This window comes from Callospermophilus lateralis, unplaced genomic scaffold (genome assembly GCF_048772815.1).
Source record: "Callospermophilus lateralis isolate mCalLat2 unplaced genomic scaffold, mCalLat2.hap1 Scaffold_94, whole genome shotgun sequence".
NCBI lineage: Eukaryota > Metazoa > Chordata > Mammalia > Rodentia > Sciuridae > Callospermophilus > Callospermophilus lateralis.
In genome coordinates this window covers 3,256,586-3,283,047 of record NW_027517559.1, presented here as the reverse complement: position 1 = coordinate 3,283,047, position 26,462 = coordinate 3,256,586, and the positions used below count along the sequence as shown (strand labels likewise).

Below are 26,462 nucleotides of genomic sequence, written 5' to 3'. Positions count from 1 at the left end.
TTTTTTGTTTGTTTGTTTGTTCGTTTGTTTGCTTGTTTTTTTGCAAATGCAATGCTGTTTTTGTTACCATTGCTCTGTAGTATCACTGAAGGTCTGGTATAGTGATACCACCTGTTTTACTCTTTCTGCTGAGGATTACTTTATCTATTCTTGGTCTCTTATTTTTCCAGATAAATTTCATGTTTGCTTTTTCTATTTCTGTGAGGAATGCCATTAATATTTTGATCAGGTTGCGGTAAATCTGTATAGTGCTTTGGTAGCATTGTCATTTTGAAAATATTACTTCTGCCTACTCATGATCAAGGTTGATCTTTCCATCTTCTAAGGTCTTTTTAAATTTTTTCTTTAGGGTTCTGTAGTGTTTCTTGTTTAGATCTATTACCTTTTTTATTAAGTTGCTTCCCAAGTATCTTATTTTTTTGAAGTTATTATAAATGGGGTTGTTATCTATCTTCATTTCTTTCTCAGAAGATTTTTCACTGATATACAGAAATGCCTTTGATTTATGGGTGCTGATGTTTTATCCTGCTACTTTGCTAAATTAATTTACTAGTTCTAGAAGTTTTCTGGTGGAGTTTTTTGAGTCTTCTAGGTATATAATCATATCTGGCATTTGCAGGTAAATGGATAGCATTGGAGAAGATAATGCTAAGTGATGTTAGCCAATTACAAAAAAAAATATAATGAGGCTGATTCATTATGGGGTAGGGAGGGGGAGCATGAGAGAAATAGATGGATTCTCAATAAAAAATAGGGGTGGAAGGAAAGGAAAAGGGGCAAGAATGGTGGAATGTGATAGAGACCATAATCAAAAGTACATGTACAAAGACACAAATTTGTATCACCATACTTTATATATATACCAGAGATGAAAAATTGTGTTCTATACATGAAATAAGAATTGTAATGCTTCTGTTGTCATTTCTTTAAAAAAATGATAGAAATATAAAAAAATATTGTTCATAAATTATATACATTAAATATGTGCATGTTATATATAGAATATATACATATATATGCACATATATGTTTATATATAGATCTAGAGAAGGCAAGTCTCTTTCCTGAATTCTTAAAAATCAATTAATTTGTTAATTTGTTCTGCTCTATTAGCACACAATTTTATTTCTCTTGTTGTACAGAAAGTATAGTTAAAAAACCCATGAACCTCTAATTTGTGTACAACAAGATTTTCATCTCTTACACCATCTTACCTACCTCTATACCATCTCCCATCAACTCCCTCCTTGTTGTCTTATTCAAAGTTTCTTCATTTCTTCCATGCTAACTCCCACTTTCCTCATTGTGGATCACCATCCACTTAGCAGAGAAAAAATTAGGTCTTTGATTTAGGAGGATTGGCTTACTTACCTTAACATGATATTCTTTAACTCCATCCATTTACTTCCCAATTCCATAATTTTATTCTCTTTTAATGTTCAGTAACATTTCACTGTGTAAATAGACCATATTTTCCTTGCCCATTCATCTATTGAAGAGCATATAAATTGGTTCTATAGTTTACCTATTGTGAATTGTTTTGCTATGAGCATTGATGTGGATATGCCTCTGTATTATGCTGTTTTTAGCTCTTGTTGGTCTAAATTGAAGAGTGGGATAGCTGAGTAAATTTTGGTTTCTTTCCAAGTTTTCTAAGGAATCTCCTTATTCTTTTCCAGATTAGTTTCACCAATTGAGAGTCCTACCAACAGTGTAACAGTGGGCCTTTTTCCTCACATCCTCACCAATATATATTTTTCCTTGTAATTTCAATAATTTTCATTCTGATTGGAGTAAGATTAAATGTTGGAGTAGTTTTGATTTGCAATTCTTTAATTGCTAGAAATGTTGTTTTCAAAGCAAAACTCAAAGACAGTTTGTTATAATTAGTAACCCTAATATTACCACTACATGTATAACTACTTGGATTGTATGTTTCTTTGAGAATACCAGATTTCATGTAATTTTTAAAATATCAATTCAATCCATTATTTAAAATAGGAACCTGTTATACTTTTTATTCACCATATGGTCTATTCCTGCATCATCTCTATATACATGAACCCAGTGTACACCTATTTTTATCCCCAAACTCTAAAACGATAGGGTTTCAAAACATGCTCCCGGAAATTGTTGAAGAAATACGCATGTCACCTGCTCCATGTATTCCTTTCATCACATCATCTTCTGGACACAAAATGCAAAACTCAAACTTATCTTATTCTTCTCCCAAAGCCTCATTTTAATGAGAGAATGGATTACTAAAATCATCTATGTCTGCATTGCCTATTATTTTCAAATTTCAATCCTATGGTGAGTATACACTTGATTCTTTCAAGGATAGTGCATTCAACTACCCTCCTTTTGAAATTATCCCTGATCTTATCACTCATTTTGTACTGGTACTGATCTCCTAACATCCTTATTGATATCTATTTACCCAAGTGCCTTGTTGTGACTGACTCTTTATGTGTGTTGACATTCCCATTTACACTTTAATAGAAATTCATTGGATTGCTAAAAGGGCCTTTGGTCCCAATCCAAAACTCACTCTTCTTCCTTACCCTACACTGGAATCCTACCTACTCTCTCTATTTCACTGCAAGTTCTCTTTTACATTCAGTAGTACCAGGTACAAGATCTTAGGCCATTATCTATGGATTTAGAGGATTCATCTCTGCAGAAAATAATTCAAAACTATGTATCCAAATCAAGGGCCCAACAAACTTGTGTGCTTCAGATCGTACCTAGTTTTGTATTTTGATACTTACATTTCACCTTACATTCGTATAAATATCCCAGTTGTCAAATACCCGTATTCATCTAGCAGAATGACTCCTAACCCAAATCGAACATGATATGACCCTTAACCATACTCTGTTCCCTCAATTGATTTTCACATAACAGCAGGTCCTGAGTTTATCTTGCCATACAGGTATGTAGGGAATCCTACAGCTGCTGAGAAGCTCAAAGGTAGATGCAGAAATGATCCCTGGAGCAAATGTAGGAAGCTAGGTAGGACCTGTGAGGTCTAAAGTCATCTTCCATGGCCAAGAACCCAGTCAGGATGAAGGGATGAGGCTGAATTAGGCTCTCTCTTCTCAATGCAGTGAAGATGGACAAAATCAGGTGTGTGGATTGCTGATACCGGGCTCCTAGGGTATATAGACTTTATGTCTTGTGAAAATGTCACAGGAATGTGGGGCAGCCTCCATCTCATGGGACCCTTGGAAACAACTGTTAAAACAAAGTGGTTGCCAAGGCAGTGACCTCATTCACTTCCCTGAAGGAAGTGACCTCACCTCACTTCCTTGGTGATGGAACTCTCTGAACTTGGGATCCAGGAGGCGAGGCATCCAGAGGCAGTTTCACTCCCAGTGGGCTCACTTGATTGTCTAGATCAAGGCCAGAGTCATTCTTTGTTGGTACCTAGTGATGTGTGGATAGCCAAATGCCTGGAATGGTCTCAACAGGGGCCTTTCCTGAGAAAGAAGTGTTGACTCATTGCTGGCTCCTGACAACTACACAAAGATGACCAAGGAGACCAGAGCTAAGACAGGACAGGTCACTACTGAGGAACATATTTTCACCCACCAGTCAGAGGACAGAGTGGATAGGTGCAGACCAAATACAGGGGTGGTTTGTGTGTCTCAGTGGGTGTGTGTTTTAATTTGTGGTTTTGTCTCATGTTCTGAGAAAATGAAGGAAAAAAGTTTTTTTTTTGATTGGACTGTTAACTAGTGAGCCTTTTTATGTCAGTGGATCCCACTGGGTTTGTGGTAAAAGAGAGTAGAGAAAAGTATGCAGCCGTGAATGTGTCCTGTCTAGTGGAAATCTTTGCAGGACTCCTCATGGCCAATTTATGAATGGACTGCTGCTTGCCTTGCAGATGGGCAACACCTACCAAGATCCTAAGTTCCTGTATTCTTCCTGAATTTTGGCCACTCTCTGAAGGGGTTCGTGGTTTTGTGTCCAAGATATGCACCACATTCAAGCTCTGTGACATGGCCATGGACTGGATTGCTGAAGGGCATGCCAAGCATCTTAGAAAACTCAAAAATTAGCATGACTGGTAAGGATCTCTCTGGAGAATTCCTGCTTGGATAGATAGCAACCCAAGTTGCATGATTAGGAGCTGTCAGTGCCACAGTGTTCAATTAAAGAAAAGTTTTTCTCCAGGTTTCTTTCTTCCCTATTGTTCTGTTCCCCTGAATGTCAGGGAGGTGTTTGCCTTAGGGCACTCCTTTGGGACTCCTCAAGAAAACAGTTTCAAATGGAAATGAAGAGGCTTAATCTGTGCCTTTGAAGTAAAGTGCTTTGTAAAAGCTGTGTCTGAATCAGACTCTTGGCCCTGTGTGTGGCTGTGAATTACATTCTCAGCACCCCAGGAAACTCAAGAAAAATCACATGTGTCCATCCCACACTAAAAGGATGAAAAAGAAGTGTACTATTGGATGAAGTCTATTGCCTTCCTCTGGTCAGGCTCCTGACCCCTATGAAGTCAGAACAGGGATCCTCTGGGTCAAATGAGTTGTTGCAAGCCCTCCAGTAACTAGCACACAGGTGTTTGGGGTTTTTCATGAGTCCAGTACACATAAAGAATCTACCCCTGGCAGGCAGGAGGCGTCTAATTTGAGAAGCAGAGCAGTATTAACTACAGGCCCATTATATCTATCCTGTTTCTCAGGAAGGGTGTCTTGGCCACCATGACATTTGGCATATGATGGGTATGAGAGCTTACTTTGCACACCATCTAAGACTGCTCACCCTATAGAAACCCCCTGCCAGAATGTTATGATGAGTGTCTGTATTAAAGAAGATGAGGGCCATGTGGGAATGTTTTTGTTAGAATAGTGGTCTTTTGTGTGGTGGTTGGAAAAGATGACTGGGTCCACCTCAGCTTGAACTCTGGTGTGATGCCATTAGAGACTGAGTTCTGGAACTGATCTCAAAGAACTATTGCCATGAATTGTGTTTGGATTTTAGAAGGCCAGGCATTAGAGGAGCCTTTGGAAAGGAGATCTTTGCTGAGGGTGGCTTTCTCCACAGCACTGGGAATCTCAGCCAGGATTTCACATGATTTTGCTGTGAAAGCCTTCTCAGCTACAGTTGAGAGCCAAAACTCACAGGAACCTCATATTTTAGACCCCAATGGGCCTGGATTCCTGTGACCTTTCGCCACTCCTTGGGAACCTTGCCTGCATGCGATCTTGAGAGGTTTTACTGAAAGGAGATTCCTCAACACTTAATGGCTCCTGAATGAATCAAAACCCACAGTGTCCACTTCTTCATTCTTGAAATATGGCTAGGCCAATACCATGAAGTTTTTGAGAATCCCATGACCAGAAATCCCTGGAGAACCTTTAGATCTTCTGTTGCTCATCATGACTGAAGCAGTGAGTGCCATTTTTGACTGAGTGGAATTCATGACCATGGTGAAGAGCAGAGATGCCAGTGAGTAGGAGCCAGCAGCGAACTGGGCCTGGAGCAATGGAGTGCAGGTGTGTGATCCAAGATCTGTGGTGGGCCCCTGTGGTTCTGTCATTGGCTTCCAAATGACATGTGACTGACAAGGTGTAGCCAGGAGACCCGAAAATATAAAGGCATGTTTTTGTGGGGAGAGGATTTGGTGTGATGCTCAGAAACAAGTTGCTACCCTCAAGTGGGTATGATATATGGGGTATCAGCCCAGTTTGTGTTTTTGACTTCAGACCCTGACTCACCCCACGTGACAGAGCTTTCTCCAGCACTGTGTACTGGTTGACCTTTTTGTATTTCAAAAACAAAGACCAATTTTTCAGGGAAGCTGAAAGAAATGCCATTAAAACTGGGCAGTGATCCAAAGGCTTCACAATCCACTCAGGGAGACATTCATACCCCAAAGGCCACAGTTACCTGCATAGAGAGGATTCAGGACTGCTGCCTCCTATTCCTATTTGAAAATATGAACCCATGTCCTCCTGTTCACATGGACTCAGACCAAGCTTTCATGATCTCACTACAAAGGAAGCTAAAACACAAAGCTATATTTCTAGTGGACGAATGTCAGAGGCAGATAGTCAAGAAGTCATTAGGCCAGCAAAGTTCCATGTTTGTGGAATGTTTACCCTGTCCTCTACTTTTGGGATCTCTTCTGCCACACCCAAGTTTATGAGCTCCTCAGAATTTCCAATTTCAGATATGTATTCACAGGTTTTTTTCCTCTTCTCCTCTCATTGTGTCTTCTTTGGGGTGATAGTAATGTGCAGGCATTGTGGTGGATGATAGTGGAAGATTTTTATGTGCCACGTGTTCCCATATGTATTAGACTCATTTTTGATTTTGCCATTTGAAATATTGAATCTCTGACACTAACCCATAACCTTCTAGGCTCTGACTACTTATCCTAACATCGATAAAAATAATCCTAAAGGAATAGAAGTAGAGGCATTTGATAGGACGCATGGTGTATACTTGGACTTGCCTTTGCTTCATCAAAGATACATATTATAAAACCTGTGACACATTTTTCTCATTTTACTTCTCCATGAATCTTCAAAATTAACAAATATGTAACTTCCTGACTCCCTGTCTCTGTCGCCTTGGTCACAATGTATGTTTTTATATACATATATATATATATATATAATTCTACTGCCATCACAGGTGTATTCTTGAGAGTACTCTCACTTTGGTAACTACGAATTTCATGAAGAGATCACTGCCCCCCAATACACTGAGGTAACTGAAAAGTCAAGCTGTGGTGAGCTTCATACTTCAAAAAATTTAGATATGAAACAATGTAGAGGGAAATGAATATTTTGGGTACATATGTGAAGGATATATATCCCCTTATGAATTTCGATTGGAATACATACTATTTCATTTTAATGTATTAAATATATATTTATATATATATATATATATATATATATATATATATAGTATGAATTTGCAAACATGAACTATTTGTGTCATATACTTATACTACCTTGATTCTTTCATGTCCATCTGTGTGGATTTATAATCAACTTTTCAGGAGATATTTTTCCGAAATATTCATTTTCTTGACATACATATTCATTTTGGAATACTCAAGATGAACTTCAGTGAATATTGAGTGCTAACCCTAATATTTCTACAGTAAGTGACCCAGTTTAACATCAATGAAAGTATATTCATATGGGACATGATGTGTATTTTGAATTAAATTTTTATTCAAAATTGTTGTATTCTTATTTCTTCAGTATATATACATCATAGGATGTATCATTTCATCCACAATTTACAAATTGATATGCATATGATTCACTTTCATTCACTCCCTGTATCAGATCCCATGTATTTCTCCATGTTGCTTTACTTGCTTTTTCATGAGATTTCTTTTATTTCACATAACTTTTGAATTCCTTCATCATTTTCAAAGCAAAACTCAAACACAGTTTGTTATAATTAGTAACCCTAATATTACCACTACATGTATAACTACTTGGATTGAATGTTTGTATGCGAATACTAGATTTTATGTATTTTTTAAAATATCAATTGAATCCATTATTTAAAATAGTAACCTGTTATATTTTTTATTCACCATATGGTCTATTTATTCATCATATCTATATACATAAACCCAGGGTACACCTATTTTTATCCCCAAACTCTAAATGATAGGGTTTCAAAACATGCTCCCAGAAATGGTGGAAGAAATATGCATGTCACCTGCTGCATATATTCCTTTCATCACCTCATGTTCTGGACACAAAATGCAAAACTCACATTTTTCTAATTCTTCTCCCAAAGCCTCATTTTAAAGAGAGCATGATTACTAAAATCATCTATGTCTGCATTGCCTATTGTTTTCAAATTTCACTCTTATGGTGAGTATACACTTGATTCTTTCAAGGATAGTGCATTCAACTACCCCCCTGTTAAATTATCCCTGATCTTATCACTCATTTTGTACTTTGCCTGATCTCCTAACATCTTTATTGATATCTATTTCCCCAAGTGCCTTGTTGTGACTGACTCTTCATGTGTGCTGACATTCCCTTTTACACTTCTTCTCTGCATGGTCAGACAGATTTACAGGGAATTGTTGGGCGGTGTGCTAGGTAGGACTTTTGGGTGCAGGTAGATGTGGGGCAGCTGTTTTCCTGTGGACAGTGGCTGCTTCAACCCCAAAAGCAGCTGGTTGTTCCCCACCAGAGCTGTCCAGAGTTATGACCTTTTAATTTTATTATCAGGATCATGAGGCTTCTAGCTGGGATCACACCTCCCTAAGAGGTTGTAAGGAATTTCTGTGAATAGAAATCCACATAGTGGTGAAAAGATCTCAGACCAGCCATCCCTTGGGAGGTGGAAGTTAAAGGTTAGTTTCACTCAGTTGGCAGAAAAGTTTTGAGGGAAAAGTTCATTTTCATAACGTTTCTTTTGGCTGGAGATAGGATAAATGGGGCAAAGATGAATGTGCTTTTGTACATTGGGCTAATTGGGTTAGATTGATGAACGTGGTCACATATCCAGGGCACAATATGAGCTACTTTTGTATGTACAGATTCTTTTACTTCCCACTATAATCTCAGAGGGTAGACATCATCACTCCCCAGTTCTTACAGATGAGGAACTGAGATGTGGAGAGATTGAGGAGCCGCCCAGATCACCCAGATGGTAAATGGCAGAGCTAAGATTTGAACTGCAGTCTTGTGACACAGTCTCTGGTTGTGACCAGTATACTGCATTACCTGGACATGCAGGGAGGGTCTAGATAGTATGACTGGATATGTTCCTGATCTCTATGGCATTCTGTGAAGCAGTGTCCCATTGGGTGTAAGTCATCAATTGCATTTCATCACTTCCAGTAGCCTCCTGGAGGGAAGGGTTCAATTCTGTGTCCTGGCACCCTGCTTGATGCCTGCCATTTAGGACCTGTATCCATTTGCAGATCTCCATGTCAGCAACCTGGTTCAGAGTGGAACATGAAGGCAGAGGGCTTCAAGTGGTCTCCATGACTCTTGCCAGCTCTTATCAGGATGAGCAGAGGTAATGTCTTGGATCATTGTTTAGGGTTCACTGATATCAAAGCTAAAAAATGATCTTAAAAAAGAAAAGCACTCATTTCTGATGTGTTTGGTTGCTCTCCCTCTTTATCATTAATGTTTTCCTTTTTCTGGAACCATGTACAGGCAGCCAACCTCCCCTGCTCCTCTGTAAAAGTTAAGCCAGCAAGGTGTTTGGTTATCATTGCCAAATAAATTAATTGAGAACTACTATTATCATCTTAAAGCTTAATTCTTTCCCTTTGTACTTTCTGGATGCTTATAGGATGTTGATTCCTCTCCAATCTGCTGGGCTTCTGCAGGAGTTCCAGATTTTTCTCCCCACTGTGAGAGTTTTGTGCATTGAGTGTAAAGCTTCAGTTATCAAGTGCTTAGTTTAGGTGTGGTTTGTCCACCCAGGGTTCCTGTGTTGGAAGCTTGCTCCTGAGTGTGGTGATATGGGGGATGGTGAAACCTTGAAGAGATGGAGCTAGTGGTAGGTCACTGAGGACACTGCCCTCAGAAAGGGAGACCTGAAGATGCTGCCCTTAGAAGAGACTCTGGTTAGTTCTTGCATCTTGAGAGTCATTATGAAAGAGTAAGACTTCTCCACAGTCTCTGGCTTCCTAGCTCATCATGTGATCTCTCCTTTTTGCTTGTATTCCTGCAACAATGCGATCTGCCATGATGTTATATAGCCAAAGAAGGAACCCTCATCAGAGGCTGAATTAATAAGATTATCTAATTTTTATTTTTTCAGCTTCCCAAACTGTAATATATAAACCTCTTTTCTTTATAAAGTACATAGCCCACAACCTCAAATATATGGGTCACTGGCGGAACTCAGAAACACCATGGAGGAACCCAGCAACACCACCAGGGTAGTGCCAAGGACACATTATCCATCAGATCTCTCATCAGACGAACCAGAGGGAGCACAGGGTTGGACATCTGCACCTCCACCAGCACAGTACTAACACCAGAGATGCGAGTTCAAATCATTCTCACAGGAGTAAAAGGACCTCTTCCCCAAGGAACAGTAGGCTTATTTTTGGGACACAGTTCTTCTACTACAAAAGGACTTATGATAAGTCCTGGGGTAATTGATCCTGATTATGAAGGTGAAATAAAAATTATAGCTAGTTCTCCAAAGGGTATATCAGTAATTTCACCAGGAGACAGAATAGCACAGTTATTAATAATACCCAGCCTACATGATAAATTTTCCAGTAGTACAATAGAAAGAGGTTCCAGGGGATTAGGCTCCACAGTTGTAGATTGGTCTCTGCTGTCTTTAAATTTAGATTCTCGCCCAATGCTAAAACTAAATATTCAAGGATATGAATTTAATGGGCTACTGGTCACATGCAGACCTTAGCATCATATCTCATCAAGAATGGTCAAAACATTGACCATTACAACAAGCCAGTCAAACACTTTGAGGCCTAGGAGTGGCAACTAATCCCCATAGAAACGCAATGGTGTTAGATTGGAAGGATCCTGAAGGATGTGAAGGAACTATACAGCCATATTTATTGGATCATCTTCCTATAAATTTATGGGGACGAGATATCCTAGATCAATTAGGTTTGCAATTAACAAATAATAGCAATCCAAATGCGCCCACTATTAGGGCTAGACAAGATTTTAGGAAAGAAAAAAGATTAGGAGAACAAGAACAAGGTATAGCAGCACCAATTCAAATAGATCAAGAAATAAATAGACATGGATTGGGTTTTCAGAAGGGGTCACTGAGACAATAAAAATTACTTGGAAATCAGAAAGACCAGTATAGGTTTCTCAGTGGCCCCTGAGTAAAGAAAAGATACAAGCAGCCCATGACCTGGTCAAACAACAATTAACGGAGGGACATATACAACCTTCCATATCTCCCTATAATACTCCTATTTTTGTCATTAAAAAGAAATCTGGTAAATGGAGATTATTGCAAGATTTAAGAGCCATTAATAATGAGATGCTTATTATGGGACCTGCTCAATCAGGGATTCCCCAATAGTCTGCTTTGCCAAAAACCTAGTATGTTTTAGCTATAGATATTAAAGATTGTTTTTTTTTCAATTCCAATTCATCCTGAGGATAGTCCACATTTTGCATTTACTATCCCTGCACTAAATCATGAAGTTCCTATTTGAGATATGAATGGAAAGTACTCCCTCAAGGGATGGCTAACAGCCTAACTATGTGTCAAATTTTTGTTAACAAAGCAATCCAGCCACTTAGAAATATTTCACTATATGGATGATTTATTATTAGCACATAAACTTAGAAACACGTTGCTAGAATATTATGCCACACTTACAAATTTAGTAAAAAATTATAATCTAGAGATAGCAATAGATAAAGTACAATTAAATTTTCCAATTAATTATTTAGGAGTTCTATTATCTTCAACCATGGTGCATTCACCAAAAATTCAAATACAAGTAGATCAACTCAAATCACTGAATGACTTTCAAAAATTATTAGAAGGCATAAATTGAATAAGACCTTATCTAGGCATACCAACAGGAGAGTTGCCTGTGTGTGATGGCCTGGGATTCTGCAGCTACTACTTAATCCAATAGCCACAGTGTGACCCATTTGTCCAATAAAACATTTTCCACAGCGGCAGGGAACATAAAGTTACTGCTGTGGGTAGTAGAATATGGTCTTTTGTTAGCCGGAGGTGACTGGAGATTTTGGATGAAGTTAGAATATTATTTTTGTTTTTGTGGGTGCTTTTGAAGATGGTATTGATCCACCTACTGAATGTCTTGACATGGGGTGCAATTGCTCTTCTCTCATGCCTTGTTTTCCTTTCCTTGTTAGTGACTTCACTCTTGGTCACGACAGAGGATTTAATAAAATAGTTGGCTGTGTATCCACTCTCTGCAAGGGTCATATAAAGGATATGGATTGTCTATAGGCATAAAGGGGATTCAGCGATAGCACTGGCTTGATATATTAACCTTAGATTCTACCTTTGTAGTTTGAAATTCAACTTAAAAAAATAGTTGGTTAAACAAATCCAAGTCACATTTTTCATTAAATGCTGCAAATAACAACACATGATTTGCAGAAAGCATGAAAGAAATGGATTTAAAAACCTTTTTTTAGCATGAGAATATTGGTTAGAATAGATACTTTGAGAAGTGGCACTTTTATCATCAGGGTGTCCAGTTGGGATTCAGGTTCTTTTTGTCCTGAACAAAGAATTGAGCAAGACCCAAAGAAGTAACAGACAAGGTACAAATTAAATAAAGTTGAAGTTAGAAGTAGCATTTCATAAAGTAGAGTGCAGCGGACCAAGCAAGAGAGGCTCAAGACCCCAGTGTCTGGGAATTATCTTATATACTGAGCTGTGAAGCCTTTTCTTCCCTATGTGGACTGGATTGAGGACTGTATCCCATTTGCTCTCATTGGTTACCTCATGATACCTGAATAGAATATTGTCCATTTTCCCTTATTGGTTACTTTAGAATGCAGCTCACTTTACCCCCATTGGCCATTTTAAAGTATAGAAACTATGGCAGGAGTTGTCATGGTGATAGCCCTCAATGGTGGGAGTTGTCATGGGAATGGGACTAATCTTAACAGGGACATGATGACTTGTTTGCCTGTCTTGTCCTCGCATCTTCTTACACCCTGCCTCCACCAGCTTGGCATTTCTGAACTCTTACCTAACACCATCATTTCTTACATTCTTCTCAACCTCTTTTTATCATACTCACTGTTTATAATGCATTCCAGGCACTCAGCATAAAACAATGGTGCTGGATTTGAGCAGGAGTAGGGATAGGCTTGACCCTTGCTTAAATAAGAAATAAGATCACCAAAAATCTAATTTAGAGTGTCGTAAGGAAGTTCAAACAATTAACCTATTCAAGGAGGTAAGAGAATCTATGTGCAAGAAAAAATGTTTAAAATAGGAGATATGCAGGAGGTAGGAGAAGTTAAGATAGCTTATTGCACTAAGTTTTATAAGTTTCTCACTGTCTCCCTCACACCTTCTTCTTTTTTTATTCCCCAATAGAAATGACTATATAAAATACAGCTACAAAATTCCAGTGTGCATTTGATATATTAGGAAACTGTGAATCTTGCTTTCCAAAGATCCACAGTCATTTTAAAATCATGGTTGTAGTAGGTTGGGGGAAAAAAAAGATAGCAAGATAGCACTCAGAGATCTAGCTTAGTCTCCCCATGGAGTGAGTGACCGTTGTATATCATGATTCTTCAGTGTAAATGGAGATAATGCCCAACTACTAGGTTGATTGTGCAAACTCATGGAGAAAGTGTGTATACAAAATCCTCATAAAATACCTGTTCATAATGTACAATTATTAGAACTTCTACTCCTCCACCCACTCTCTATGTAACCCTGTTTGAAGACTCACATTTGTATGACCATGTTCTTATGTATTCTGTTCTCAAAAGCCAGTGCCTTATAGGCCACCCTGCAGAAGAATGCTATTGAATGCTTCATCTTTTCCATCATAAAATTTATTTTCTTAAATCATAATCTTTCTACACTGAAGTTAAAGAAGGGAGTGTAGTTTACTTTTGTAGTGACAGACCAATTAGGAAGCAGAAAAACTCACCTCAAGAAAACACAATTGTTAGATTTTCTTGAGACCTACCTGCTTTCTAAATATACAACTTAAATATGGAATCATCTATATCATTCCAACTAACTGGTCTTATGACTCCCTGAGGCACTTTTAATAAATTTTATTAATCTCAACAGGGTTCCAGTTAAAACCCAAAACTCATCAAGAGAGATTCCTAGGAAGCTGGATTCTTAATAAAATTCCCTTGGTGATTCTTATTTTCAGTTTAGATTAGGCTACAATGATGTATGTAAAAAGTAATTACAGAGTTCAAGATGCTTAGCTTCATATGTAAATGTATACTATATTTATTCAATTTATTCATTCATTTACTTAGCAAATACACACTGAACTCTGAATATATCAGGTACTATCTCTGGAGATGAAAAGGTAAATAATGGTCCTTACCCTCAAGGAGACCATATCTGATAGTGACAGATAAAAGATTCAAATAAGTAGGTAAAATAGAAGCATACAGGAAAGAATGTTTGAGAAAATTAGGATTTAACAGAGTGGTTAATGTTTTCATAATATTCTTCACATGCTTTTCATCTGACTTTCTTCTGACTCTTCCTTTGCCCTAATTACAATGGATATATGATCCAACACATTTTTTTAAAAGAATACATTATCTCAGGCAATATATTCAGCAGGGACTCTGGACAGCAGGGTCAGGCACGATCAGGACACCACAGCTTAACTAGGATAATACCTAGCAACTGAGCAGATGATGAACACTACTCCCAACTGCTCAGTGAGTCTAGAATCTGGCAACTCCTCCACATCAATCATTTCAGCCTGATCTAATGCTGTGTTCTTCTTCCTTGGTCTAGTATTCTCAGAATCAGTGTCCATGTGTATCCCTCAGATTGGTGCTTTTACAAATTAGCAGGATCTCACAACTCATGGATGAATAAGTTTTTCCCTTTCTAGTTTACCTTTTCAATTGACCTCTTGGAGCATGCTGGGATCTGAGGTTTCAAGACCACACCCTCTGCCTGCTCGTTATAGGACCTCAATCAACACAGCAAGGACCTCATTATTGCCTTCATTTGGTAAGGGAAGCCAATGTAGAATTTGAGGGGTATGGAATACACCCAGTCATCTGAATTCTCCTATGTGTCTCCAGTCTGTCCTCAGTTCTACTCTGTTCTAATTGGTGTCTTTGGTTTCAAATTTGAGAGTGACTGTGAATTCAAGAAAATTGTAATTTAGTAACCCATGGTATCTATTTCGTTTTTACCTGTCTTGGCCTCTAGTTGCTAAAAATAAGTTTTATTGTTTATTGTTGTTAGTTTTTGGTTTGTCTGTTTCAGAAGTCATAGACAATCTCTACTCTATATGTACTTTGACCTGAAAATTCAGGACTTTGAGCTTATTATTCTTTCTTTAAGTTGTCCAACTGCATAAAAAACAAACACCTTTCTTTCCCAGTCCTTACATTCCTTAGCTGCCACTTGGTTTCTCTAAAACTTGATTTCAACAAGTACTTTATTTTGGGTAACTACAGTTGACATTTTAATGAACTCTGTGTTTGTGTGTGTGTGTGTGTGTGTGTGTGTGTGTGTGTGTGTGTGTGTTGATGCTGGGGATTGAACCCTGGGGATTTAACCCAGAGCCTTGCACCACCTCTAAAACTGAGCTACATCTCCAGAGCTGAATTTAATAAATTGTTGCCACTATATGCCACAGCTGCCTGCATCAAAAGCTTTTAAACCCACTGGGTTTTCTTTATTATTATTATTTTCCCATTTTTTAAATTGGTGCATTATAATCATACATGGTGATGGGTTTTGTTGTTACATATTTGTACATACACACAATAAAGAAATATAATTTGGCCAATATCATTCCCCACTGGGTTTTCACCCCAGCAGGCCTTAATGAGACTAGATAACCCATCCTTGACCCCCCACCCCCCACCAAGTCCTGTGCCTCTTGATTCTAATGTCTGCATCCCTCTGGTTACTTCAGTACTAACAACTGAAACACTCTGATTGTTATTAGGAGACAAGGAATTTATTTAAGGAAAAATGGAGAGTAAGGCTCAGAGGCATGCATCTAGAAACAACTCCTAAAACTGTGTCATAGAACTGGTAAGGTGAAGATGCTGTCACCTTCACCACTAAGTGCCAGACATCGCAGCCTACATCCTCATGCTATGGATCAGTCTCTGGGTACTGCTGCTAGCAATGGTGCCCTAAAAACTTGCTCAGAAGCTTCACCTTCTACTAGGATTATGTAACAGATAATTCCTCCAGCCATTAAAGATAGTCAAAGTCCTAGGCAGGAAAAACATATCATTTGTTTATTTCAAAGAGAGCTGTTCCAAGACTGAGTTACATGGGACCCAGATTTTTAAGATTTACAAACATAATTGTTGCTTATAATTTTCATACAATTTGAATAGACCAAGAAATGTGCTTTAGAAAAACTACTTTAGAGTAGTTTACACCCTAATTTTCATTTCTTACATGTTGTCTAATGTGGGCAGTATGGTGTAAAAGATTCTGGACTTTAGAGACATACAAACTTTGGTTTCAATTCTCGCTCTGATCTTTATCAATTGTGTCTATTGATGAATATATTATTTATCTTTTAAAGTCTAGTATGCTGTTTGTATCAAATGTGTATCATAAAATCTGCTCGTAAATTATTATGAGGATAAATGTAACTTACATAGAGATGCTGAAAAACAATGGACTTGATTGTATGGACAGAGATGTTTTTTATGATTATAATTGGGCAATTTTCTAACATAGAGTACCTGTGACAAGTATATGGGAAGGCATGGAGCAACACAGAGAAGATTTAGCAATACCAAAAAATACTGTGGTATTGTTGTGAAATAATTCCTAACATCTCTCTTCTTTTAACCTAACACTTGTTGCTCATAAGTGGTATACTGTTAGAAAGAGATACCTGTTCACCAGGTATGACCTTGACCATCACTTGTCAAGATTTTCACTATTGAAAGTCCACTGTGTTATTTTCTTCCTAAGTTTGTAACGAACCCTCTCTTGAAAGGACACGATGAAACAGATAACTCCATCCTAGTGAGCATCTTTATATCTATGAGCAGTGTCCTTTGGCAGTTATTAGTATAACAAATTGCAATACTAACTCTGTGGGGAAAAACAATTGAGAAAGTATTAATTTCTTCAAAGGTGTTGCAAGTATATTATTTATATAAATAAGTAGACTATATAATACAAATATAGAAAATTCATATACATATACAAATATGGATTTACACTGTTTTGTTCTCTCTCTACGTATACATATACTTTTTGTAAAAAAAAACTTTCTGAGAAAACCATCTGTAATAACCATAAAGTTTAAATGATTAATGTATTTTAGAAATCTTTAGGCAACCAGGTGGTACAATTAACCACCTGTGGGAACTTGGCTTCCAAGCGAATCTGTAATGATTAGAATCTGTACTATCCATATTCATCACAGAAAGGCCTAGCCACCAGATGTCACCATTCTTTTATTTCCCTCCTGGTGCCTGAAGCAAGCTTGTGACATTATTTTCTTCCAAGGGACTAAGGGAAATACGTGCCTTGGGATTCCTGGGATTTCAACAAAAGGTCTTTTTCTTATGAATAGGAATTGTCTTGTCCATGCAGATTTCCTTGTGGTCCTTGAGAACTACCTGGACAATTTCTGACAGCTGAGGACCCAAGTGGCTGATATTTTGTGGCTCATCTGATGGGGAAAAATTCCACTTATTTCTTCCAGGTTCAAGTTATAGGGAAAACTGACCTGGTGCCTCAAACTCTCTGTGCAAGAGAGGCCACAGGGTGTGTTAAGGTCCTGGAGTCAGGAGACCTCCCTAACTGGGTGTGTGGTCCTGAGAAATTACTTACAATATGAAGATGAATTGAATTGTTTCTAGAGTTTAAACTTTCTACAATCCTCTCTCTCTAAATGCTTCTGCTGAAAACCCTGAGCAGCAGGATGGGGTGATCTTAGTCCAAGAATGAAGACACCCAAGGAGGACAGGGAAATGGGATGGAGAAATCCTGCAGGGAAGGTCAGAGGAATTTAAACATAAACTCATTCACTGTAACCTGAAGTAGTGTTAAAAAACCTGGAACATGCTGGGATTACAGACCTTGTCATTTTCACCCCTTGGTAATCCACCAGCCCACTCTTTCTCCATTACAGATATGACTTAATATGGATCTGTAATGCTTAGTGAATGTAAGGCATTCTCTCTGGAGGTTCAGAATTAACATTTCATGCCCGTCAGTGTTCTTTGTGGTCCCTTCAGGGCATGGGATGTGTTTCATTTCTTTTTGAATTTACAACAGTATAATGGTTGGGTATATGTCCAGAGTGTTCCTAAAATCAGGGGCAGGAAGCAGGGCAGAGAAAGAGGAACCAAACTCATTATCTAGGTGCCTACTATATGCCAGGTATTACTAAATACTTTACATTTATTTCATCTTCACAATAGCCTCATGAAACTGTATTTATTATGTTCACAGATAAAGCAGCTGAATCCCAAATGGTTAAGTGGCTTGCACAAGGTCACAAAAACCAAGCGGTAGCAACTCTGATGGCCTCATTTAAACCATTCTACAAAGGAAGTAACTGAGCCTCAGGGCATTTATTAAAGTTGCCTGCACCACTAGACAGTTGAACCTATAATCTCATCCTCATTGGATTTCACCGCTGGATGGCCACAGGTCCTTACAGGCTTGGACTGCACCACTCTGGAGGATACATGGTCATATCAGCATTTGCACGCTGCCCCTAGAACATTATTTATGGCTACAATTGGTCTAGCTCTCTCTTGTCGCCCCTAGGGCGGCGGAATTGCGAGGCTGGAAGTCCTCCTCAACAAGATTGAGAGGTTGCAGACAACCCCTGAAAAGCTGGGGCGTTCCGAATTGGAATTGGCTGAGCGCTCCTCTGGGGAGGGCGGGGAGTTGCCGAATGTCCCTGGCCGGAATCCCTGCCTCCGCGAGCCACGAGCTCAGAAGCAGAGAGAAGTTGGAGAGGTCGGGTTGCAGAGGGTTTGAAGAAATCGCGGGCAGACTCCCTTGCCCTGGTCCACTGGACCCAGAGGACTGTCTCTACCGCGCGTAGGCCTAGTGTGGACACGCTGTGCGCGGCCCCGCCAGGGCTGGGAGTTTGCAGACCGTCCCTGCCGCGGCCCGCTCAGCTGCGGCCCTGCAGCTCGGCGGCGGTGGCCACCCCGGGCGCGATCTAGCCCAGGTACCCACGCCTCAGGCTCCGGGCGCCACGACCCCGAGCCCAGCTGCGCCTCGGGCCCTGTGGGCAGGGTGGCGGGAGGTGATCCCGGCTTCTGCTGCTGCTCCTGCTCAACAAGAAGGTAAGAGCTGCTGGGTCGGATGATCATGTCGGAGCTCGCCATCCCCGGGGGTGGGGGGAGATGGCCTACTCCCGAGGCCGTGTGGCCAGAGGCCTGGTGGCGCGGCTGTCTGCCAGGTGGATCCTGTCTCAGTGCGCCCCTCGCGCGCACAGACCGGGAGCTGCAAGCAGGCTAGGTGGAAGGGGGTGTGTGAGCCTGGGGACGTTCGCGCACGCACACTCGCTGTCACACACAAAGCCGCGCTTTCCTAGCCACCCTGTCGAAGAGCAAAGGGGTGGCGCTTGCATTGTCCAGCAGCGTTAAGAATAGCCAAGCATCTCTGGGCGGCACAGACAAGGTGATGCTATGGTTTTCTGAGACGCTAGTGGAGGTCTAAGGCCTTCACTACTTCTGGCTCTGCCTGCCAGGACCCAACACTGGGAGGACGCCAATGTCTGCACCCGGCCCTGCTGGCCCGGTTAGGAAATGTTGGGCATTACTGGGGCTGTGAAGTTGGAGGGGAGGCAAACTGTTCCTGTGGGCTGGCAGCACATCTGTCAACAAAGGGTTAAGAGTAGGATCTTGTTCTAATGGTCTGTAAGTGGAGAACAAGTTAATTAAACCCAAAGCTCCCCAGCTCTTTGTCAGGACCTGAGCGACTTGGTTGGTTATTACTCCTATCGGATATTGGCCTCTGTCACCCACATTTTGATTCTTGACGTGGGATCAGAACTCTTGCCTGATCCAAGAAAATAACAACCTGGGATAAACCATCTCAGTTCATTCATCTGAAGGGATTTTCACTCCTTTCTCCTTTGCTATAAATTATTTTTGTTCTGATTGTTCAGGGCTGAGATGGACACCTTTAAATTTATTTGACAGTATAGGATCAGAGTGAAACTCCTCCTTTTAGAGGATTTTATAGTTTTCTTCAGTTTTCAACTTAATGTACCTGTGATCAAAGTGTTGAGGGGGACCCCTGAAAATCAAGGTGGGAAGAGAGTGACCTTTTTGCCCTTTTAAGGAACTGAACTAGAGGAAGGAAGTTGCTCTGCCAGCCTACTGTTTGTGGTGGAGCTGGGTGTCTGGAGATAGGGCTTGGGCATTTTCTTTCCTCTCCTTCCTTTTTTCCAGCCTGAACTTCTGACTTTTGGACACTGGTGACTAGAATCACTAGGAGAAAGCGTCTATGGACTTTTGCAGGGTTTGCAGCTACCCAAATGGCCACCAGTCAGTTGGTTTTAAGGTGAACTGCAATGTCAGGAGAGCTGCTAGGCTCTGCCCAGATCTGTCAGTGGTATCTGTGTGCTTCAGTCCCAGCTGCTGCAAAGCAGCTCACTCGCCTTTTGATCTCAGCAGTGTGCATTTCAAGTACTTTGTGTTTGGAAGTGTGAATACTGTACTCATTTATATATATATATATATATATATATATATATATATATATATATATATATATATATATTCACACACACACACACACACGCATCCGTATACATTTTTATAAAGAAGCGTGTGCATATGTATGTGCATATGCAGTGTTCCTTGGGAGAATCTGGAGGCTGGAAGGGGCCTTAAGAGATCACAAGAATTCAGGTTTTCTCCCTTCCCATTCAGTTTTCTCAATTTAAAAATAACCAACCAGTCTTCTGCTCATCTGTTCTCCAACGGCATTGAAATGCCGGAGTCCCCCCCTCCCCTGTGGCCCTAACTGGGGGTGGGGAGGGTGGGGAGTTGACTCCTCTCCTGAGAAGTATAGCTGCTCAGGATTTGTCCCAGATAGCAACTGACATTTGACCTTTTCCTTATGTTCCACAGGTTTGGGGGTCCAAGTCACTGCAGGGTCACAATGGAATAAGTTTTGTCAGGAAACACGTGTGTTCCCTGCCAAGATGCCTGGAAAATCACAAAGAATAGTCATCAGTCATCAAGCCCTCTGGGCTTGGATGTGTGTACCCTCTCTCACTCTGTGATTATCCTGATTGGGTTTTACCCGATTCCAAGAGGCTTAAAGAGCACCAGGGATTCATTTTCTTCTCTCCTGTCCTCCTGTTTGTCCTGTCCTCCTGATTCTATGAGGGGTGACGGGGCTGGGTGGGGTGGCCGTCTATGTTGATGCTATTATAGTGAGTCTCAGGAAAGTGGTTCCTTCAGGTTTGTCTCTGGGGGGTTGCTATGGTGACTGTCAGTTTGTAGAAGTATGTATCCTGGTGCCAGGTGAACAGGTGATGACTGAAGGAAAGTAGGTATGTTCCAGAATACAGGTACTTTAAAAAAAGGGAGGTAAAGATTTTATATTTTGTAGGGGCAGAATTGCCATGTAGGTGACAGTGGAGCATTAGGAACTTGTCAGTGCAGGTTTTATTAGGCTGCCTTTAAAGTTAATAATTGCTTTGAAGTATAGAGTCACTCCTAATAGTCTGAAGATGGCTCTACTTTGAAATTTCTGTTGAAAATTCAGTAAAAATCTTCTCGACCCTTAAAGTTTTATAAAGTTTCTCAGCTAAGCTATTGTCCTGTATGCACTTTACAGCCTGTGTCCATATCACTAACACAAATATGTGCATGACCCTGATGTCGTCTGTAAGTGCACTCAGTATATATCCAGTCTTTACCATGTGTCATGCATTCTGCTGTTGCTTAGTATGAAGATGTCCTTTCTCTGAATTACCTTCTCACTTTTAATTCATCTGACCTTCTCTTTCAGTGTGTTAATGCAAACTAATAGCTAATAGCTCTTGGAAAGCCACCAAGGTGAGTCCCAGGAGCCTTTAGTACTGCGACCATGCTCTCAGCCGAGAGTGGGGACTTAAGCTGTGTTTGCCCATTTAGGCTATTTTATTTTTTCCATTGCCAGAATTAAATGGACCTTTCTCTGACTTTGTTCTGTATGTTGTATGCATGCATAAGAAGGGTTGAAGGATTCGACTCTCTTGTCTACACACACAGCCTCTGGAATCAGAGTGGGGCCTTCATCTTGGGGCTCTTTGTCTAGCCTTGAAAGTCTGGAGAGGCAAGGGGTGTAAGCTATTGAGTCAGGTTTGGAGGGAGCAGTTCTCCTTGGAAATTAGCACTATCCCTTTGTCACCTCCACTGCCAGGCCCGTGTTAATGCCTGCTGGACCTTGGCCCTGCTGAGGATGGATAAGAAACTCTACCACTGAGCTACATGCCCCAAATCCCCTTTTCATACATATTCTTTTAAATTTTGTTTTGAGACAGAATCTTGCTAAGTTGCCCTGGATGATCTTGTATTCACAGTCCTCTACCCTATTGTCTGTGAGTTCAGAGGTGAGGTGTAGCCCAAATATTTCATTACTAGTAAGAGTTCAGTATTGCTGTTTGCAATATACTTAAGAAGTCAGCCTTACAGTGTTATCCCTAGAATAACAAGAGCTCACTTGTTTGCTTCCTCTGTGGTTGCAGCTGGCCCTGGAGGTGTACCAGCCCCTACTCCTGTCTGAGCTCCTTAGTGTTGTACTTCTGCACACGAACTGCTTATGGGTCCTGTCATGCTGGTATAAAATTCTTTTTATTAGTATCTCACACAGAAAAGTCTTCCACTCTGACAGTTTTGGTTCTTTTCTACATCTCTGTCCCTGCCATGGAAGTATGTTGTAATGGTGATTGTCACAAAGATTATATGTCTTGGTAGAAAAATGTCAAGAACAGGTAATCAAGAAAATAAGAATGATAACAATGAAAAAGATTTATCTTCCATAATTGACATTAGTCTCCATGCTTCCTTTGTATTATCTCATTTAATCCTTATTACAACCCTGAGGCATTGTTGCTCCTAGTTTTTATACATAGAAAGACTGTAACATGCAGGATCATGAAATCTGGCCAAAGTCTTGAACAGCCTCAGGAGGCAGTGTGAGGATTTGAACCCAGAACCCATGCAAGATGGACCATGTCTAGTTACTAATGCTGTCAAGGATATCATATACTTAGCAGGGCCTCCTTTATAATCCCAACCAAGAAGTCTTAAGACACTTGGGGTTTGGAAGGGCAGCAGTGGAGTTCTTCTGGACCCCCTTCCTGTCTAGCTGAGGACACAGACCTGCAGAGAGGTTGACAGACTTGCTTACCAGCAGTTGGAAGTGGCAATGCTGAGCCTCAGCCCTGACCCTGGGTCCCCTGGAAACAATTGATATCAATGTGTGCCTGCTTTGTTTATAGAGATGTTCTGGGAAGAGAATGTGCTGGACTTTTGGGTCTTCCTAGAGTCCCCAAGTGGACTCACATCCAGCTTCACTTTGGAATATGGTGGGGGAGCAAATATGGGAGTGGCACAGTTCTCCCCCTCCTGGGCTGGGGGTACGTAGGTGATTTATGTCCCTTTGAGTGATATGTTCTCTTGTTGCTTTTCCTGTGCAATTTGACATCTTGTTTTGCCAGGGATAGAACCCAGGGCCTTCCACAGGCTATGCATGTGGCACTCTACCACTGAGCTACATGCCCAAACTCCCCTTTCCACACATACTCTTTTTAAATTTTGTTTTGAGACAGGATCTTGCTAAGTTGCCCTAGCTGACCTTGTATTCGAAGTCCTCTTGCCTCAATTCCTGACATAGCTGGGATTACAAGTGAGTTGCTGGGATTACAGGTGTGTTCCACCCTAGCAGTCTGACATTTTAAGGATACTGTCTGGGCTGAATGTTATGTTTTACTCTTATTAATTAATTCTCTCAATGTGTCATTGGGTTCCTGCTCCTCTAGGCATTGATTTTTCACCTTTAAGAGCACAGAGTGATGTGGCAGTGGTGTCAGAACTGTTCCTGGACCAACTAGTAAAGGTTGCCTGTGAAGGCAACCCCACAGTATGAGGAATCCTAGAAAGAGTGCAGAGGCCCTGCAAGATGTTCCTCTGATCCCTGAGATCACCCACTTGGTGGAGTTTTGCTGCTGGGTCTACCAGTGGGCTCCATTTCCTTTCCTTCTAGTCCCTTCTTGTGCTTAGGAATGGATCCAGCATCAGTTCTCTCACCTGCTCCTGACGTCAGAATGTTTCTGCTCAATGAATAGAACTTAGCTGCTCAAGGGGTTTGGAGTTCCTTGAGAAGCTCTGTGGTTAGGTCCTACTCCAAGAGTTAAGTTCAGTCATGAAGACAAATGCAAATGTGAATGAATACACGGAGTCAGCCTGTATGACCACTTTGGGCCTAAGGTTGGAAAGTAAGGGGGTTGAATGGACTCCAGAGATCTGTTCAGTGCTGATGTTGTCTGATTCTACACCTCTGACAAAAATGGGTGTAGAATAAACAAATTCCCTCAATGAATTAAAAAAAAATTAAAAAAGATTGAGAAAACATTCAAGATTCTTTTGTTCTTGTATAAACTCCCTTTAGCAGACCGTGAAATGCATACCTAAGAACCAACCCTTTATTATCGCTATCTTTTGGGATGTTTACTTTTATATGTTTAGAAATGAAAAGCCTTGATCCTGTATCTCAGCTTAGAAATAACCTCCCTTCCTCTAGTGAAGCAGTATTTTTCCCTGGGGAAATTGAAGTCCAAAGACCAGAAGATGATTGGGCTCACAAAATTCTGTGGTTCTGTGCCACAGCATCCTGGGAAATGTGACTCTGCATTGACACAGCCACGAGCCGGGCCAAATCCTGTTTACACGACTTCTATGCATCCCTGTGAAGCAACTACATTTAAAGGATAAGGGTTTTATATCAGTCTCCTTGAAGCTGATTTTTTTTTTTAGGAAATTTGTTATTTTCAACTCTGAATTTTTTTTAAATTTACTAGTATTCATAGCAATGAGTTTTCTAAATGACCAATTCTTTATGTTGCACATCTTCTTTAGGGAAGCACTTTCTGATGCCCCTGTTAATCTCATCTTTCATCTTTCTGTTTTCCTTTGGTACCTTTGTTAGTATTTCTGGTTGATATATTTCTGTCATTCCTTCTTTGTATATATATTTTTTTCTTTAGGTACTGGGGATGGAACCCAGGTGCACTTTAGCAACGTCTTTTTGTTGTTGTTTGTTTTTTTAAATTTTGAAACAGGGTCTCATAAATTGCAGAGGCTTGCCTTGAACTTGTGATCCTCCTACTTCAGCCTCACAGTCACTGGAATTGCAGGCCATGCCACCACACCCAGCTTCCTCCACTATAATTATTAGAGCTAGTAGAGGTAGAGGCAGCAAAATGTGGGGGGCATGTAGGGGAAGGGGAGCTTTTTTCTATCTCCTCTCCTAGTAATGTACACTATGAAGTCTCTGCTGTCCTCTGTGAGACCCCTGCAACACAGTATCAGGCCTCTCTGTTGCTTTCCCCCTTTAATGCAATTTTCTACTCTCCCCTAAGAATGATACATCCTTCCCACTTCTCTTTTATTTTTAATCATTATGCTTGCTAGATGTAAAGATGACATCCATTGTTAAGTGGGCAGTCTACACTGTACATTGTTTTGTAGGTGCAAATGTCATTCTCTTGGGTAAATACGGTCACTTTTCATAAGTTCACCAGGACTTATTTGTTATTCAGATATTCAAAAACTCCCACAAGGGCAAATTTTTCCCCCCACTAGGCTTGTTCCAACAAAACAAAACAAAACACCCCCCCCCAAAAAAAACCCACATCTAACCCAAGAAATACACAGAGAAGAGTTTGGAACTCGAGTAGGCACAGACTGAGAGCTCATTGCCTGGCACAGAGCCTGGCATGCTGGAGTCACGAGAAAAGCCTGCTGGTGGGGTTGGTGAGTGAACCCCAACTCTGGCTGGTGAGGCCTCTGAGCTGGGCTGCTGTGGCCCTGTGGGCTGGCTCTGTGCTCCTGAACCCAGCTTCTCATCTGTCAGATGACCTGTCTCTCAGCTTCTCCTGTCCTGGGGGTGTGGGAGGTTTTACTAGTGTATCCTTCAAGGGAACTCTAGCTTCTCTAATCTATCCTTACAAATATTCTTAGGTGTGTTCCTAATTTTAAGGTCCTATGTGATCTTTGTGCCTCTATAAAGTTCTGTTTTTCACAAATCACTCTGTGGACTTTTTGTTGTCATCTGCCTCATTCACAGTGCATGTAATACATGGGCTCATGAAGATCAACAGATTTAAACTCTCTCTCTCTCTCTCTCTCTCTCTCTCTCTCTCTCTCTCTCTCTCTCTGTGTGTGTGTGTGTGTGTGTGTGTGTGTGTGTGTGTGTGTGTTAATACTTAACCAGAGGTTATAACCTTATTGTCATCTACAAAAAAAAATGGAGCAGTAAGTGTTGTAGTTCAGGTCTGGAATAGCATCATATAAATGAAATCTCCAGAGTTTCTGTGGAAGACTTTATTAGTGAGGCCTTTCCCCTAGTCATAAGTAGGGGGTGCTTAGATGCTGAGGATGATGATTTTTATTGTATTTTCCTATAAAGTGTACTAGAAGTTTTTCCATGATATCCTGAGTTGCTATTTCTATCATATTGCCTTTTCTCTAGCTGCCCCTAAAATCAGAATCAGAAACAGCTTCCATTTTTGATGCCATGTCTAGTTAATATTCTCCAAGTTCCAGAAATTC

The 26,462-nt window shown here is 40.4% G+C and overlaps 1 protein-coding gene and 1 pseudogene across 1 annotated transcript in view; one reads left to right on the top strand and one right to left on the bottom strand.

Annotated features, from left to right (window-relative positions):
- LOC143641287 (roundabout homolog 2-like) overlaps positions 1-14,479 on the bottom strand; it is a 91,493-nt gene extending 77,014 nt beyond the window's left edge. Inside the window, 1 exon segment of the mRNA XM_077108564.1 lies at positions 14,337-14,479. Coding sequence (XP_076964679.1) covers positions 14,337-14,479 — 143 coding nt within the window.
- Positions 14,480-17,609: 3,130 nt separating this feature from the next.
- LOC143388665 (alpha-1,6-mannosylglycoprotein 6-beta-N-acetylglucosaminyltransferase A-like) overlaps positions 17,610-26,462 on the top strand; it is a 93,158-nt pseudogene continuing 84,305 nt past the window's right edge.